Below are 13,927 nucleotides of genomic sequence, written 5' to 3' on the forward strand. Positions count from 1 at the left end.
TTGTGAATAAACCAAAGAAAAACAATCATGCTTAAGGTTAAGTAGTGCACCATTTGTATCTTTGACTCATAAATCAGAACAAAGGGTCACAAAGGAAGGAACAGTCTGTAACTCTTTTGTTTGATGACGTACTTTCCATCAGTCACAAGACGCTGAGATGATAACTGGGCCGACTGGTTCCGCTAAGACATGCAGTTTTGTTATCTGTGTTTGGTCAAGCACACAATGTGTCAAACATGGCCGTAAACGTGGCAACGAGCAGCTCAAAATGGCGGCAGTGACAAATCCTGAATTAAAAAGAAATGTAGCTATGGTTCAGTTTGTATTATTTTCTGGTTCACCAGCTGATAAAATATGTTTTATATTTAAAGCAACTTTACAAAAAAAACTTTGTTTAATTCATATTTATAGTCGAGGATTTTTATGATTTTACAGTCAGATTATTTAATCCAGGGATGACCAAACTTTTAGTCAAAATCCACAAGTTGAAAGCATTCAGGTGCCAAAATTTTCCTTTTTCCCAAATTAATATCTCAAAAATATAATCTTTTAAATCTTTTTTGCCTGCACAACAATAAATAACACATCTAACATTTTACATTTACGATTATTTGGCCTTGTTGTTCTCCATTTTTATAGTCTATGAAATGTTTCTAGTTTACTCCCAAAATGTGAATTTTCATCAGCAATTTTTGTTGATGAAAAGTTTTTTGATGACTAATGGATTTAGTCATTATATTTGACTAAATCCATTATATTCAGTCAAATATAATGGACTAATGTGTATAATTTTTAATAAAAACTTGCAACAACATTAAATAAAAACCGGTGTTTTACTTAACGTTCACGGTTTAAGAAGATAAAAAACTCTCCATGGAAAATTTGATAGAGCCAAATTTTGATCGGAGACCTCACAGAATTAATCAAATGGCCACAGCTGGCCCATGCGCCGCATTTTGGACACCCCTGATTGAACCTTTTAGCAACACAAAGTTCTGTGTTTGTCCCTAAATTTGCATATTTTGGACACAAACATCGAGATGTGAGATGAAATCAGGTTGTATTGTTTCATTGCTTTAACAAAAGGTGTTAAAGTCACTGAATGTGAAAAGTCGGCAGCCAGAAAAGCTGCATTCTCCGTACTTCTTCCTGACAGTAAAACCAGTTCAATCCAGTTTGTTTTAAAGGTTTTTGTCCTTCACCAGCACCTGAACAGGAAGGAGGGGCAAGAAGGGCAGTAAATGATCGGGAATTGAAAACTGCATGGCTGGTTTGAAGCACCAAAGTTAAAATCTGTTTCTGAAGTAACTTCTGCTTAAGATGAACTTAAAAATAAAGTTTGATCTCAGAGGAAGGAAACAAATTGTAAATGTTTTTACTTTTTAGTTTATAAAGGCCCTTTTGTTGTAAAAACAGCAACAATTTCATGCTTTAACACTTGAAATGTATCAAGTGTTAAACCCACTGGGTTGCTTGTCAGTGGAAAAAAACCAAAACGATTTGCAACTCATGAGTAAAATTTTGATTTTTTTCTAAACAAACGGCAACTAATCGTTTATTTTAATCCAACATCAATCAAAACTTGGATCAGGATGAATTACTTGTTAAATAAAACATTTTCCTCTATCTATTGTGGTATTAAGAGCTTCATGGCTCCAGGTGTTTTATTTATTTATGGTCTTTAGAGTTCAACTTCAGTTTTTAATGTAATTATAGCTGATTCGTCTCACTGCTTCCTGCTTCTAAATTTGTAACAAATCCAACACGGAAATGTTTTATCTTGGGAAATCCCAAACTGAGTTTTATCTTGAGCTCATCAGTGTGTTTTTAGATCTTTTACATGCTAGCATATCTTCCTTTTAATGCCATAATTTGTTTTTAAAGAAACCTTAAAGTCTTAAAACTTCTCTGGATATATTTTCTGTTTCTTGGCCTCTGGGAATTTAATTACAGATCTGGAGTAAGAGCGTTTTTTTTATGTCAGGTTCATGTAATAAACTGTGTCCACAAGTAAAACTTGAATAGCAAGAAACATTTCCATGACACAGTTCACAGAGGCTTCAGTTTCGAGAGAGATCATCCTGACCCTGATGTACCTTTTTGGCCTCCGGCTACCAGGAGGATGAAACTCCTCTGTGGAATGAAGAAAAACCCGAATGTGAAACAATGTAATCCTTCTGCTAAACCCCCAGTAACTCTCAACAACACAAAATAACAAAACGCAATCTGTCTAGCTACCTAGTTATCTAGCTAGCTAGATGAATATCTAGCTAGCTAGATATTCTAGCTAGATAGAAATGAATAAGCTAGCTAGCTAGATTCATCTAGCTAGCTAGATGAATATCTAGCTAGCTAGCCAGAAAAGGCTCAACTATCTAGATAGCTAGCTAGACAGTTAGCAAACAGTTAGCAAACTGTCTAGCTAGCTCTTTAAATAGTTAGCCAGAAAAGGCTCAACGATCTAGATAGCCAAATAGCTCCCATCAGAAATCACCTAGTTATCTACCTAGCTAGTTGTGCCATTTTTAACTATCTTGATAGTTAGCTAATTATATACCTATCTAGATGGTTAGCTAGCTCCCATCAGAAGTCACCTAGCTATCTATCTAGCTACATAGATTGCTAACTAGATGTTTTTCTAGCTATTTTGACAGTTAGGTAAATGGCTAGTTAGCTCTCATCAGAGCTAGACACCCAATCCGTAAGCAGAGACTTTCTTTGTTATTTATCTAACCTATATATAAATCCAGTTGTTCTCTACCAGTCTCATGGTTCTGTTCAAGAAAATTAGTAGACATAAAACTTTATGAAGTTCTGTTTTAGTCTGCAAGATCTTTTTACAGGCGAGACCAGACCCTGAGATTTATTTTTCATTCAAACTTAAGAAATAAGGAGATTATTAGTCATATTTAAAAAGATTTAATACCCAAAGATGCAGTGTGTAGTACAAACTCAGTTTAGATCCGTCATCGTTCAGCGCAGGGCTTCACTGAGCACATCTTAAGGATGACAGCAAGTGAAACAAATAATGGAGTTTGCATTTGGTTTTTATCTAGTTCTCTCTCTGCACCTTCTCATGATCAGTTTATCCAACACTATCTGCCAGTCTTATGCTCCGGTTATGTAAGTGTGCTGCAAGCAGATAAGAGAGCAAGAACACAGAATAATACATACTTAACAATGAAGAGAGACATAGAAAAAGCTATGGCGCCATTTAAAGTATGTTATAAAAAAAGGTGAAGAAGGTCATTGAAGGCCAAAGGTGAACTTTCAGGAATACATTCAGAATGCTATGTGTAGCATGGTGGTGGCGGCATCATGTTGTGGAGGTTCATCACCAGCAGGAGATAATCCTAAACAAACAACCAGAGCTACAATTAAATTAAGTTTAGATCGATCAGTAGTGTCCAAACTTTTTCATAAAAAAAATTTATAAAAAATTTGGTCACATTTATTATTTTAATAAAGATTTTATTGAAGCAAATGTAAGATTTTTTTTTAGATGCAAAAAATAAAAAGGTTCAGGAATGTTTTCTAATAATTTTTTTATTTTATTTTTTATGGTGGAGGTAAATTAAGTTACTGGATGTTTTGTGGTCCTATAATACAAAAACCTAGTAAATGAATAAGAAACTTGTGCTATACCAAGTTTTTGTAATTTTAAGATGATTTTATTTGTCAGTAAAATTTTTCAATCTAAAAGAAATTTTTAAATTGTCCATTTGCCTCTAGAACTGTGGTTGGGAGGCCACAGCAGATCATCCAGAGGGCCACAAATGGCCCCTGGACCGCACTTTGGACACCCTGGTTTAAATCAAAGCATGTTCAAAAATAATTTTTAATTATGCGATTAATACATTTTGAGAACCAATAATTTATAAGTTTTGTCTCAAATAATGTCCGTGTTTATTGTGACAGGTTTGTTATGGTTTCATACTTTAGTTACTTTTTAAAAGACTGAGAGTTTCTGCTCTCTTCCTCCTTTTTGTTTTTTAAATGAAACCTGTTTATTTCCTGCTCTGATCCAAATATGTGGCTCCCCTCTGTTGTCAGTAACTCGCTGTACAATCTGCTGCTGATCTATTTACAAGTAAACATTTTTTCTCCATCTTCCTTCTTCCTCCTTTCTGTCTTTCCCCAAATCCTTGATTCCTCAAACCTAACAGGTCAAAACCTTCAATGCTACAAATGTAGCATCGGCCTGTGGAACCTCTGCCTCACCACAAAAACCACATGTGACGTCGGGCAGCACTGCTTCAGCGGCGAAGGGGGAACGGGTGAGTCACTCCTCAGAAACGTCTCGCCATGTGATAATCTCTTAGACATTCACAACTGCATTCCTGATCTGTTGGGTGACTAATTTGTTTTTAAAGGAAATGTTTATCAACAGAACATGGTGGTATGGTTTCCTAGCATTAGCCCCACCGGTTCTTCCTCATACCCAGTAACTGGTTGGGCCGGCCTTTGCGGCTGCAGCAGCTGGTCGTTTTTATTACTGTGGAGGAATTTTGGAACATTTTTAGTCGACCATGTTGAACAGTAAGAGCATCTCAGCTGGATTTAAACCAATGCTTTGTCAAGGACACTCCACACTGCAAAAAACACAAAATCTTATCAAGTAACTTTGGTCTAGTTTCTAGGGCAAATATCTTGTTATACTCAAAATTAAAAGTAACTTTTCGGGAAGAAATAGACTTGTTTTAAGTAAATAATTCCTTCATATTGATGGAAAAATACTAGTAACTAGTAACTTATGACATGGGAAAAATGTCTTGTTACAAGTGAAATAATCTGCCAATGGAAAAAGTATCTTTTCATCAATGTTAAGGAATTATTTACTTAAAACAAACCTCTGTATCCTGCTAAAAATAAGAATACAAAGAAAAGTATGAAATAAGACAAAACTAACTCAAAAGTAGCTTTTCAACAAGATATTGTGACTTGTTTTAAATAAATAATTCCTTAATATTGATGAAAAAGTTCTAGTTGCACTGGAGCTGTCACCTAGCAACGGCAGCCATGCCAGCCCGTCACCTAGCAACCAAGTTCTAGTTCCACTGGCTGATTATGTGACTAAAAACATGAGGAAAATGTCTTGTTTTAAGTTAATTTATCTGCCAGTGGAACTAGAACTGTTTTATTAGGAATTGTTTACTTAAAATAAGCCTCTATGTTTTCCTAAGTTACTTGTAATTTAGTTTTGTCTTATTTCACGTGTACTAAGATATTTACGCTAGAAACTAGACCAGGAATACTTGGTAAGATTTAGTGTTTTTGCAGGGCAAAACCTTAAACTTGTTTAATTTCAGAGGTGGATTGCTCTCAAATGTAACAGGAAGTGCACTTTCAGAAAAGATCCACAGAATATTTTCTGAATATTCAGAAAATGTTCTGAAGTTATCACTTCAGATGATGACTTCTGAAGTCATCAGATGTCATCACGTTTCCCTCTCGCCCCCCAAATATGAGGCAGCCATTTTGGTTCTTTATGCTCAGCAATGATTTTGGGTTTACAACTCTCTGATCTTCTGTCTTCAGGGAGTCTTGCATTTATGTATGTAAAATGAAGGCCTTAAAATGTCTTAAATTCATTTAAAAATGTAAGTTGGCCTTAAATAACAACAGGTATTAAGTTTTGTTGTGGTAGGACTACTCCTACCACAGTTTTAATTTTCTTGTGGGACTTTTGTCAAGGAAAAGTTTGACTCATCTTTGCGCTATAAGACTGTAGGCGGTCAGTAACTGGCTGCTAATATAGCAAGCTAGCAAGAACAAGCTAGCTTGAACAAAAAAAGATTGGAAATTAGGACTTAATTTGAGGGAAACAGCTGCAGCTGAAATCAATTGACTCGGCTTTTATTCATATTATAATTTTTTTGTATTTTCAGCCAAATTTATAATTATCTTTATTATAATTTTTGCTAAACTTTATTTTTTGTTTTATTGTTTATCTACCTGTGATATAGTGAAGCACTTTGGTCAGCTGAGATTGTTGTAAATGTTCCATATAAATAAACTTTGACTTGACTTTTTTGCGATTAATCGTTTCAGCCCTAAATCAAACTCCTCTTTTTACTGCTGACCAGCTTTCTGCTTGTTTCCACTGACATTTTATCTCTATAGGTTTCTCCTAGCTTATCAGCAATAAACAGAGATGACGCTTATAACATCAATGCATTTTACAGCACTTAAAAAAATGTCCCATAAATAGCAACAAAAAAACCATGAAGATGATCAAGTTGTACTACTGGCTTAAAAACACTGAAACAAATAATTTTACAGTATCTAAGTATTTATATGTCTCTTGATTTGTTTATTTTTTGTTGTAGTTAAGTATTTTCATCAATTAAACAACCACATGGCTATAAAGTGGTTTTGTTTATAGGTGCATAATCAAAGTAAGAATGAGGAAAATGGAGACGTGAAGGCATGAAATGCAGTTACAAATTTAAAAAAACAAACTGACCCTGATTTAGTTCGTTCACAAAATGTCAGCAGATATTTTATTATTATTACTTTTTCCACATATATAAACCAGAACCAGGATGTCAACTTGAATTCTGGTTACCATAAATTCTCTGATTCATGTTCCTGCCAGTCATCCTCACTTCCTTTCCTTCACAAAAACCTTCACAATTACTAAACAAGGATGTCAAGATTTTAAAATCTTGTCATTTTCTTTTGCAATTATGTCTCCTGTGATGGTTTTAAATTTACAGTCACTTGGAGTTAAACACTTTGCCACTGAAGGAAACAAGCAAAACAAGGTTTCATCTGCATGGCCGCTTCATGCATGTCTTAATGGCTCACATGTCTTTGTGCAAACCACGATGTGCAGCACGACGACATAAATTAGGAGGAGGGAATCTGGGTTAACACACAACTATCATCTTCTGATAGATTAACTTGTTATTTTGAGAAAACCAACCAGAAATTAACTGATTGGTTTAAGAAAACCAATGGGAAATTAACTCATTATCTTGAGAAAACCATCAAAAAATTAATTAAAATTAATTAAACCATTGGAAAATGAATGCGTTATCTTGAGAAAACCATCAGGCAATTAACTCATACAAAAATCAGAAACTTAACTCAAACCATCAGAAAATTAACTCTTTTTTTTGAGAAAACCATTGGGGGACAGGTATATGCAGAAAATATCCGCTCTCGCCTTCTGTACGTTACACAAAAAATCCCAAATACTTTATTTTTAACAACTAAAATGCATGACTTAAATACAGAAAAAGGCCCCAAGTTGAACAACTTTCATTGAAACGGATTGAAAATAGATTTACTGGTTGATAGTCAATCCTAAATTGTGTTTTTTATTCTTCTACAGGTGATTTGAAAATGAAAATGAAGGGCTGCCTTGATCTGGCAAAATGCAACAAGACGGAGAACGTGAACTTGCCCGGCACCTCCAACACCACCATCTACTCCATGCTCAAAACCTGCTGCAATACCGACCTGTGCAACGCGGCGCCCGGCCTGCCCGGTGCCTCCGCCCTCAGCCTGGCAGCTGTCACCATGTTTTCTCTTCTTGCAGCCAACTTCATGGTTTAATAATCTAGAAAAAAGAGCTAACAGACACATAGCACCATGATACATGTTCTAGCACTAGACCTTTGTTTTTCATGCATGTTTTAAAGTGATCTTTGAATCGTTTAAGTTCCTAAATCCCTCAAAAATAAAATGTTAGCTGGAAATTAAGTTAAATTCAAATTGAACTTTTACAAATTCTGTTTTTACAATTCTGATTTTGTATTGAAATGTAAACATTTTGCTCTTGTTGGAACATATTTAAGCCTTGGTGATTGGATATATTTAGCTAAAATAAACAGGAAGTTGTTAGTTTACTTCTGCCTAAATATAGAAAAGGAAAATCCACAAACAACACATTAATACCAAGAGTTAAAAAAATACAAATCAAGTTTTATGTTATCACAAAAATGATTTTTTTAAAGACATATTTAACCGTTTTTCAGCAATTACCTTGACTAGCTTGGCCAAGCTAAGCTATTGTAAGATGACAGAACAAAATGCTATTTGTTTTTGAGGTGGTGCACTAATTTTGGGGGAAAAAATGAGCTTTGTTTACATTTAATCTTAGAAACCAAAAACTAAAATACTTCTGACTTACTCTTGCTTTAGCTGAAAAGATTTTAACTCTCTTCTTAGGAGCCAAAATAAGTAGGAAAATGCTGGTTTGCTTTTCTGTGAATGTAGAAAAAGTTTGCCTTTCAGTCTTACTTGTGACATATATTCCATTTTTCTTTATTAATCTTTTTAAAAAGGCATGCCAGGTTATTTCTGGTCACACAAATACACTTTCAGACCCGGATTAGGTTTTCTGCGTTTGGTTTAGGTGAGTTAGATTAACTAATCTAATGTAAGCTAAATGCACTAACAGATGTTTCCCAAAATGCAGTTTGTTTTTAATGACATGTATTATTAATTCAAAGTAAAAAGGAGCTAAATACGCATTTCTACGTCAATTCATTATGTTAGAAACTGGAAACTCGATCTTAAATTTAAGATTTTCTTGACCGGTGACTTACAAAACAGCTAGCTTACTAGCTAGCTCACAATATAGAAAAAAACGCACATCTTTCTATCGCAATGTGACACATATTCCAAGTATTTAAGAGAGAAAACAGGTTATTTTTGCAAACAAAACGACAGATAAGTAATTGTCATTCTCAGGAGCTAGCTGTTAAACATGCTAAGCTACGCTAATGACAGATATTACATAAAGTACGATATATTTTAGTTTTAAGATTAGAATAAGATCTGCAAAGTATTTCTTTCTGCTGATTTCAAAATAAAATTAATGCTGTAGAAACAAAAAAGAACGGGTTTGGTCTTTAAACATTTCTTTTTGTATTTCTGGTTGGTGGTTGTTTTCTTTTTAGCGCCCCGTCTTTCTTTTTCTGCTATCTTAAAAATTATTAATAATTTTAAAAAACACATGACTCCATCAGCTTTATTTAACTTCTTGATGTTTGTGTCAAAGTTATACATTTACACCGGTTGATCAGAAACTGTAGGATGAAAGTTTTTAGATGTTTTTTTAAAAGTTTTGTTCAGCATATTTAGGTTGTGTTTCATTTAAAGTGTACTCATTTATTTACAGTTAACTTTCTCTTTTTTATGTTGCTTTTCCTTCTGTGGACATTTCCTCAATATTTTCAAAATCAGAAATTTGTATCAAACTTTAAGGTGAAATGTTTCTTTGTAAAACTGTATTTGACAAAGGTGAATAAAATTGGAAAATGGGAAAGAATGAGCTGTGCAGTATTTGTTTCAAGGTGTTATCTAAACAAAATCACCATGGAGACGTTTCCAGATTGACCAGCTCTTCCAGTATGACATAAACACGACTCGCCTGTATGGAAAATATACGTCAGAAATCTAAAATTATTCAACATTTTGATGAATAACTGAGTCGGGACATAACCAGACATGGAGAAAAACATGTATTTGAAAGTGGGTGAAATTAATGTTCTGAAGTTTTTATACAAATATAAAATACATGTAAAAAATTAAAGAAAATTCACATCTATATATGAACACACTCACCATTAGGAGCACTTTGGAGTTCTTAGTTACACTTGTGTTATTTAGTTTGGTATAAAGAGACAGAGGTTCAGTATAAAACCTTAAAACATTTTATGAAACGTCTGTACACAGGTTCTGGTGATACCAGCGTTCCCAGCAACATCTTACCAAAACAAAAAACACAACTAATGAATCTATTAATATAAAAAAGTAATTTTTCTAAGACAAAAATCCAGTTTGAATAAATTATGACAAATTTTACACTTTTTCTGAAATTATTTAGAAAAAGTCCAAATATTAAATTCACAATTTCGATAATGTCAGCTCACTTTCTTTTTCTTTTTTTCCCCATAGCAATTATTTTAAAGCTTTGTATAACTTCCATAATTAAAAAAAATTATATATATATATTAATATATATATATAATTTTTTCTTAACTCAACCACAAATTTTATTAAGACATCTTTTAGAACGAGAGGAGAAATAATTTTTTCTTCAAATAAAGTTAATCGGTTTGTCATCTCCTAAATGAGTAGGAATCTAATCTTATTTTTTCTTCTATCTAAATAAAACAAACACTGTTAAAAAAGTATCAGAACATTTCAGATTCTTATAAAGTTGTTCTTGGTATCATATATTTCTCCACTGAGGCTCCACACTCCCTCAGCCGCTCCTTTATTTAAAAGTACAAAAGAAAGCAAAAGATGCTAATCCACTCATCCCACACCTTGCAGCTATATATTTTTATAAATTGCTTCCTTCACCAACTGACTCGTTACTTCTGACCTCCTGCAGCCTCTGATAGTCTAGGACTCTATTTTCATCTTTGAGCCAAAACCCAAACACCGAATCAAGATGGGAAAACTGTTTTTTGGTTTTGTTGTAGCCATTGCATCCTTGGCTCTGGGTAAGAAACATTTACAGCTGAATGAATTGTAATATTGTCATATTAACTTTTTATGATAATTGTTGATAATGTTTGAAAAATAAGAATCAGTTTATTCAAAAGAGTCAAGCAGAGATAATGAGTTAATGGCAAGAAAACCATAAAGTATATCTGGAAAACGTCCAATCTCAGCTTCCGTAGTCAAAGGTTGGCACAATCCAACACAATCAATCTGAACCAAGTTTACTTTTCAGAAACAGTTGCTCAGTATTCCAACAACATGTCTCTATTTTCAAAATATTCAGACCAAACCAGAAGATTTTTCTAATCAGTAAAACCTGTAGAGATAACTGTGTCTACATTGTTTCTTTGTTGGGCCTACACTGCAAAAACACAAAATCTTACCAAGTATTTTTGGTCTAGTTTCTAGTGTGACTATCTTAGCACACTGGAAAGAAGACAAAACTGACTTAAAAGTAACTTTTCATCAAGAAATATGATCTTGATTTAGGTCAATATTGATGAAAATGTATTAGTTCCACTGGAAGATAAATTAACTTATAACAAGACATTTTTTTTCTACATGTTTTTAATGAAATAATCTGCCAGTGGAACTAGAACTGGGTTGCTAGGCAACGGGCTGGGCTTGGCTGGCGTTGCTAGGTAACAGCGCCAGTGGAACTAGAACATTTTCATCAACATTATAAGGAATTATTTATTAAAACAAGCCTCTGTGTCTTGGTTAAAAGTTACTTTTGAGTTAGTTTTATCTTATTTCAAGTGTGCTAAGATATTTGCACTAAAACTAGACTAAAATTACTTGGTACATTTTGTGTTTTTGCAGTGTGTTAGGCAGAAACTTCAACACAAGGCGAAATTAAACCACTGCAGGAGTGCAACACAACTGTAATCTACAAGTAGAAGGAATAATTTTCTTTTAGTACCAGGTGTGAATCAAGATATTTCATAATCAGATTTTATTTGTTAAAATAACCCACTTCAGCTTTTTATGTAGCAGAGTTTGATGTAGAAATATCTGGAAATAGCAAAATGACAAAATGAAAAATCCTGAAAGACGTTACTTATTATTTGAGGTATGCAGAGGGTGAGGCTGAATTTGTTTCTGCTGCACCTCAAACAGGGTTTGGTCCAACAGTTACTTTAAAATTATTACTAATAAGCTGACGTCATACATTTCTAAAAATAGGGATGAGAAAATATGCCATTCTCAACGTTTTAAACTAAAGCAAAGAAAATAAAAATGAAAATACACTTTGTTTTGTTTGCAGGGCTTCAAAATGTGGATTAAATATTATCCGACAGTTATTGAGGTGGTGCTTGACTGGTTTTGACGACACCTCATATTAAGGTGCAGTCAGCCGGACATTTTAAGGCGAAACCAAAAACAATAAAGGGACGAAATTAAACTCCACCAATGAGAGTTCATTTCAAACCATTACGCAAAACTCAACTTCAAATCAGAAAACTATTTCAAACTAATTGTAAACAAGAAAAATTTCAACAATAGAATAAAATGTTCCTCAAGGATGAAGCATTTCTTAGAGCTGAAAGCTAAAGTTAGCAAAGATCTACAAGATAATCTTGATGTTTTTACTCTTTGATAATTAAGGTTTTAATTAAACTTTAATACGTTTCTGTGTCTTTTTCAGTGGATTCACTGATCTGCAACAAATGCTCCGTTAGCGTGTTCGGCTTCTGCTTGAACTCCTCCAACGAGACGTGCACCGGAAACGACACGGTCTGCTACACCGGGAAAGCCAGTCAGTAACCTTCTTAAAGCTTAAAAAATGTTTCGCTCATGATTAGCAGTAACGCCACACTCACATCAGGGTTTTCTGACGCAAAATTAATGAAAACTTTACATTTTCCCTGCAGATTTTCCTTCCATCTCGAGTTTCAACGGCTTCACCAACCAGGGCTGCAGGGTGAACGACGCTAGCTGCAACAAAACGACGTCGGCAACTCTGCTGGGCGTCACCTACAACACCACGATCTCCTGCTGCAGTTCGGACCGGTGCAACCCCGTCACGCTGAGCGGCGCCCCCACCACCAAGATGACCTTCACCGCCGCCATCACCGGAGCCGTCCTGGCCTCCTTCCTGGGAAGCATGTTGTAATCAGATTACAGCATGCTATCAGCTACTGTTAGCTTCTCAAACTAAATCCCCATCCAATGTAAATCTATAAGCAGTAAATCTACTCATTTATATGTTCAGGCTTTGTTCTCGTCAGATCATGGAAGTTGATCAATGTGATGTTTCAAGGAAACGTTGAGCTCGTAAATCTTTCATGATGCAGGTTTGAATATTTTTGAGTCTAAATGTATTTAACCTTCTGAAATAAAATACATCTCTACAAAAACCCTAAAAGTCTCAGTTTCATAAATACTTGCTTTACTTAACTTGGTCTCTACAGGATGATTGGTAGAGTGTTTACTACTTTGTAAAGTTTTCTCGTATCATTCCGACTTTATTTTCACATCATTTTGAATTCTTTCTCGTATTATATTGACTTTATTCTCTTATTTTTACTTAATTTTTTCATTATTTCAACTTTAGTTTTGAATTATTCATTTTCGCATTATTTAAACTATATTCTCGCTTTAATTTTACTTTAATCTTGTATTATTTCAACTTTATTTTCTTATCATTTCAACTTTATTCTCGAACCTTCCACCTCCTGTGTGTCTTACTGACGTCAAAATGAAAAACTAAACTGTCTTTTGTTTGTTTTTGAGACAAAAGAAGAGATAGGATGATTTAAAAGACTAATTTTTACTAATTTCCCAAAAGTCATGATGTTTTGTGAGATTCTAAGTTACAAAAACATTTCTGCCATTTATAACAAATATTTACTTTGCCATAAACATTAATAGAAACACATCAGGTGCAGATGGCATGTTAGATTATCCAGATTTTCTTACTTTCATGAATACTTACTTTACTTAACTTGATCTGGTTGATCGTTGGGGAGTTAATAACTTTTTAAAGTCCAAATAAATGGAACATGCAAAAAAAAAACTATTCTAACTTTTTAAAGTTAATTAAACCTGCAGGATTCTGCGGTTTTTATACATATACATACATAATACTTTTGATTTAGTTTAGTTGCAGCTTTACAAATGAGTCCAACAAAGAGCAGACATTAGAAAAAGTCATATGTGTAATAGTCAAGTAAAATTAGATGTTGCATTAAAATATCCAAAATATACAATTGAGAAGAAAAAACTAAATGATGGTGCGAAACTTTCTTTGGTTTCATGTTTTCACTAATGAAGGCAAAAATTGTGTTTTCATTAGAGATCGTTTTCACATCCTGAAGCTCTGAGAATCTTTATTTCTTAATTATATTTAACTTTTTTAAATACAGACTGTCTCATTAAGATCCAAGATCTCATTTACAAGAGAGACCAGTTTAGATTCTGGTAAATAGTTTGCAGCATCTAGGAAAAGTGACTCTGG

At 33.9% G+C, this 13,927-nt stretch overlaps 1 protein-coding gene across 3 annotated transcripts in view; it reads left to right on the plus strand.

The window, feature by feature from the left end:
- LOC116731947 (lymphocyte antigen 6B-like) overlaps positions 1-12,835 on the plus strand; it is a 29,771-nt gene extending 16,936 nt beyond the window's left edge. Inside the window, exons 1-3 of one of the 3 annotated variants that reach the window (XM_032581850.1) lie at positions 10,339-10,466; positions 12,116-12,226; positions 12,342-12,835. In XM_032581850.1, the coding sequence (XP_032437741.1) occupies positions 10,415-10,466; positions 12,116-12,226; positions 12,342-12,583 (405 nt within the window). In that variant the 5' untranslated portion in view covers positions 10,339-10,414 and the 3' untranslated portion in view covers positions 12,584-12,835. Of the gene's footprint in view, positions 1-4,166; positions 4,278-7,339; positions 9,284-10,338; positions 10,467-12,115; positions 12,227-12,341 lie in introns of those variants that run through there. The other 2 variants (XM_032581851.1, XM_032581852.1) reach the window with 2 other exon arrangements.
- Positions 12,836-13,927: the final 1,092 nt, after the last annotated feature.

The sequence above is a fragment of the Xiphophorus hellerii genome, chromosome 13 (genome assembly GCF_003331165.1).
Source record: "Xiphophorus hellerii strain 12219 chromosome 13, Xiphophorus_hellerii-4.1, whole genome shotgun sequence".
NCBI lineage: Eukaryota > Metazoa > Chordata > Actinopteri > Cyprinodontiformes > Poeciliidae > Xiphophorus > Xiphophorus hellerii.